Source organism: Crocodylus porosus, unplaced genomic scaffold, assembly GCF_001723895.1.
Source record: "Crocodylus porosus isolate Cpor-Errol unplaced genomic scaffold, CroPor_comp1, whole genome shotgun sequence".
Taxonomy (NCBI): Eukaryota; Metazoa; Chordata; order Crocodylia; family Crocodylidae; genus Crocodylus; species Crocodylus porosus.
Genome location: NW_017728936.1, coordinates 4,486,656 through 4,491,382, shown reverse-complemented (window position 1 = coordinate 4,491,382; position 4,727 = coordinate 4,486,656). Strand labels below are relative to the sequence as shown.

Sequence of the window (4,727 nt, the reverse complement as noted above, 5' to 3'; positions counted from 1 at the left end):
GCTTACATACTCTTAAAATTATTTTATTGGGTGTTACAGATACTTACAGCATAATAAATTGCATACAAAAAATACACACTGTAAATCAACCAAAGTCAGTGACAACCCCCCTCAAGTGCAACGCATGGACTTTTCTTAAGTTTGTATCAGGATTAGTTCGTGGAAAAAAAAACCCCAAAAAACCAAACACCCATCTAGGACTTGCAGCTTTATGGGTCAATTTGGAACCTGCTTGGCCAGTGCACAGTTGCCTCATGCCCACATGTAATAAGGAGGTCTTTAAAGAAGAAAAACTTTAAAACCCAAGATGGAGCATTGTGTTTTAAATGCAAAAATAGGGCACACCTCTGCCACGCTTTTCAGATCTAGAAGGGAGACAGCAGGGAAGTTGTACGAAAGTACACTGGGTGCTGTCCTCCTATTTTTGAGATGCCCATAGAAAGTCACAACTTTATTTAAAATGGCAAATAAAATCTCTTCCTCTTAAGAACTTTGACACAAGGATCATTAGCAGGAAAGCAGAGAGAAAAAAAGTCAGCCAAGTAGTCACTTTTCATCCGACCCATTCTCTGGTAGGAGAACAGGATCGGAGCGTCTGTTGAATTTTCGTAGACAGCACCCAATGTCAAGTTCAACATCAATGCCTTCAAGCTTTAACTGACATGCTTGGTTGTAGCTGTATTTGAGAGAAAGACAGAGAAGTGACTTTTCATGGATTCAGATAGCTTGGAAATCCTCCCATGCGTGTCATAAACACCATTTTGCACTACTATGCAAGAGCAGATCCCTTCAACATCTCCTCTCTCCCCACCCTCCATTAACATTTAATTTATTCAGTTATGCCAAACTGGCAAGTTTCATTAGACTAGGAGGTCCAATCATGACACTCATGGCTGGCAACGCAGTAGTAGCAGGGTTGCTTATTTATTCCATTTCTATTGTACACTTGAGATCAGTGTGCAACAAATCAGAATTATGTGCACGTAAAAAACACGGGCAAGTTTCTCAGCAGATCACCAAGTTTAAGTAACTCATCCGCTACTGAGAAATCATGGCTAACAACCAACCCCAGAGAGAAATGGTGCTCCTATCCTGATCTCCCAACACTCAGTCACTTACCAGTGAGAAGCAGCAAAGTTGGCAGCCACGACGAGGAGAGCAGCTGCATAATGCCAGCAGAAGCACACGTTGAGGAATGCAAAGACTCCACGGTCGGTCTGGTCCCAGCCTGGCCCTCCCCATGGTGGATGCAGCACAAATCCAATCTGATGGAATAAGAGAGATGATATTCAGCCTTCTATCACCTTGCACTCTCCACACTTGCCCTCCTCACTTATACTACAGTAGTCCTACTGTGAGAAAGGGGCAAGACATTCACTGACAACAGGCAAAATGCACTGGCCTCACTATCAGACCGCTGCTCTTGCATTTCCCCTTGGCTTGGCTCCATTTCCTATGCTGGGCTGTAACTCAGGGTGCCAAGAATGTAATACGCCTACCTTTCAGATCCTTAATAGTAGGATCTGAGGTCTACCCATCCAAACCTGTTCAGGCCACCACTTACTGTCTTCCTTCTGCTCTCACCTCCCAGCCTCTAAGTCATGGCACCAGTGACATTTGGCCACACAAGGAGATCAGGTAGGTTTCTAGAATAAAGGTAGTTTAGAGCTACTGGACTTCAAGGAGAGGAAACATGGATCCCACATGTGGCTCTTAAACTTATCAGGCATCACAACATGATGCCAGAAGCAGGAACGGGCAACTCCTACTTGGCAGGCAGCAAAACTGCTGTAGTGTCAGAGGGGGCAGCCCTCCGTGACAGTGCCAGGGAAGGAACCAGACCCCTGGCATAAATCTGGAGGTGCAGAGAGTGAGGAACCTGCATTTTCCAGAGTGCCTTTGAAGAGCAATCCAAGCTGCCTGTTTGTTCAATGAGGCCCCTACAAGTAGCCAACAGGCAGGGCCATCTTAATGCCTATTCACCCTCAGAGCCTGAGAGAGATGCTTCCTTCATGCTGGGATCCAAACTGGAAAGAAGACACCAACTTCCACCAGAACCTGACAGCAGCATTGGTTTCAGTACTGAACGAGAGCCAGAGAAGAGGGGATAATCAGTAGCCCAGCAGCACGAACACTTGTTCTCAGACCGGGCGGACTGGGTTCTAGGTCCATCTTGTCGCAGTGGGATCTCCCCCATCTCAGGAAAGCTGCCTGGTTAGTGAGCAATAGGGAAGGCTGGGTGCCTACCCGCTCCTTTTGAAGCTGGCCACTGGGCAGGCCAGAGGGGGCCCCAGTGGGGAGGACAGTCCCCTAGGAGTCCCTATTGCCACAACTCTCCAGAGCTAAACCAAGACAATCCTGGCAGCAGAGGCCAGAAGCCAGGGCTCCCTCCACACGAGGCTATAACTTCACTCTGGCCAGATACCCTAAAAAGGCTGTTAGGGTCTGGCTGTTGGTGACAGCCCCTGCAGTCAGGTGACTAAGTGAAAGCCAATCTTCTCAAAGCCAGCAAGTTTCACAGTTATGGAAGACATTAAAAGGGCAATCTTTAAAGGCTTTATAAAAATGGAAGATCCACTTAAAAAAAAAAATCTGATTTTGGCTGTCTGGCTCATGATTAAAGCCCAGCGCTATCAATACTGCACACATCCCATATAGCAGCTGCGGCACCAAGTGCTGTTAAAAATTCAGGCCAGTCTAAAAAATTCAGTTCAATTCCTTGATAGCGATGTCTTTACAGGCCAGATAATATTCATCTTTCCAGGCTTGTTTCTCATGGGAGAGTACTGCAGCTGCAGAGCAGCATATAATTAGACAATCCTTTTGACCAAGCTCGGTCCGTGTGTGCTTGCCAAGTAACCTGGGAGGATGAAGCAGAGATTGTCTGCTCTGTCTTTGGGTCCTACCATCTTGCCCCATGGGGCCTGTTGGTCATCATTGGTTGGAAGGGGGTCGGGGGAACAGTCCTGCACCGTGCCAAAGCAGTGACAGTTTCCTCCTTTCCATGCCCTTACCCAAGCTATCGCTCAGCTAAAAGTGCTGGATAAGGACTAACCTGCCAGAACCAAGTTCCCTGGAGGATGAAGAGACTGGTCCGGATGATTTCCAGGACGACGCGATCCCGCAGGCATACTTCCAGCAAGGCACAGAGGGTTCCACCAAATATAGCAATAAGCAGCAGGGAGTGGAGGTGCTGATCCAGAGCAACGTTGTAGTTATGCGAACAGAAGAGGAAACCTGCCAACAGAGCATCCGAGATGGTTTGGTGTGAGGTCTTATTGGGATAAAAGAGTCACAAAGGAGCCTGGCTTTTCTTAACAGACTAGGACGGACCGTATCTGCTGTTCTATGCAGGGTCGACTAGCAGCTAGTTGAGGGAAATAGCTATTTCCATCTTAAAAGACATTGTATGGCCAATTAGAACAAACACAACGCCTCCCAGAGCTTGCTAGGTTTTCCCAGGAGGTCAGCCTTTGAGCTATATTAAAATTGAGAGCGTCACTAAGATTTTTCCCTCAAGAGCCTGGGTCCGGCCGTCACAGAATTCCGCTTTGAGATTTTGGATTGGGGTCATCCACCAAACCTGGACTCCAGGCTGCTCAACTCCTCCTCCCGAACAAGCCCCCCGTGCTGTTTAGCATCCAGTCAGCAAGTAACCCAACCACTTGGGCTGCTTGTGAGACGTCCAGCTGTGTTCTTCCACAGTACGTGGTCTCCAACAGCTTTTACCGCTATGCTTTAGCCACAGTCATTCCTTTTTTTTTTTTTTGGTTAAAAAACAACTCACCTTCAATAAAGAGAGCCACAGACAGCAAGAGACGATCCAGCCCAAGGGGCAGTTTGAGTCGGTAGGAAAGAACCTCCACGATGCCCGAGAGGCCAAAGAAGAAGTACATGGTGGTGTACTGCCAATTTCCAAGCTTCACCCAGCTGTGATCCTCCGCACTGTACAGAGACAAGTGGGGACCATCAGGGACAAATTGTTCAGCCACGATCCCTAGAGAAAGAAACACCAAGGGATCACACATTTGACTCCTAAAGGAGGACAGGGAGGAACAGATATGGAAGCAGAACGGGAGACGTGAAGAAACCAAATGGAGTTTTTTGCAGCATCTGCAGGACCTCTCCTGTGATGCACTGGTCTGACTCAATACAGCACTAAGTTTATCTGCTAGAATATGCCTGCAAGACATAGGATATGTCCAGTTGCTTGAGGAAGTTTAGCCTGCTGTATAAGTGCTAAAGCGAAGCCACCGAGGGGTCTCTAATGAGATAATAGTTGTGGCACAATCCTGGTAATTGTTTTTGGCCATTGGGTGACTGGAGAAAGCAGCAATAACAGTCCTTACCTGCTAGAGCAAAGAAAGCTTTGACTGTCCCTTCAAAGACATCTAAACGCTGGAAACAGAGGTTCCTCTGCCCCTCCGTGTTCAGCTTCCTGTTCAGATACATCAGGGGATATTTCACGGACCACCAGAATCCAAAGAGAAAGAAGCAGCTGCCTCGGAGGGCATCGCCTGTGAAGCTGGACATTGTTGAACCAACTTTCTGGGTCTGAAAAGACAAAAAACAAATGGTCAAAGTCTTTTTGCAAATTCATACTAAAGAGCTTTGTATCTTTACATGGAGCTTGCCATCAGTTGCATGAAGACACGCAGCTCCTGTGAAATCCTAACGCACAGATTTATTGGCAGTATCGCTTTTTTTTTTTTTTTTTTTTTTTTTTT

General features: G+C 47.0%; 1 protein-coding gene across 1 annotated transcript in view; it reads right to left on the bottom strand.

Moving 5' to 3' along the window:
* Positions 1-360: 360 nt before the first annotated feature.
* Positions 361-4,727, bottom strand: part of LOC109317955 (transmembrane protein 45B-like) — a 9,979-nt gene continuing 5,612 nt past the window's right edge. Inside the window, exons 2-6 of the mRNA XM_019546923.1 lie at positions 4,350-4,554; positions 3,788-3,997; positions 3,056-3,237; positions 1,120-1,265; positions 361-676 (exon numbers count right to left, since the gene is read on the bottom strand). Coding sequence (XP_019402468.1) covers positions 547-676; positions 1,120-1,265; positions 3,056-3,237; positions 3,788-3,997; positions 4,350-4,533 — 852 coding nt within the window. The 5' untranslated portion in view covers positions 4,534-4,554 and the 3' untranslated portion in view covers positions 361-546. The remainder of the gene's footprint in view (positions 677-1,119; positions 1,266-3,055; positions 3,238-3,787; positions 3,998-4,349; positions 4,555-4,727) is intronic.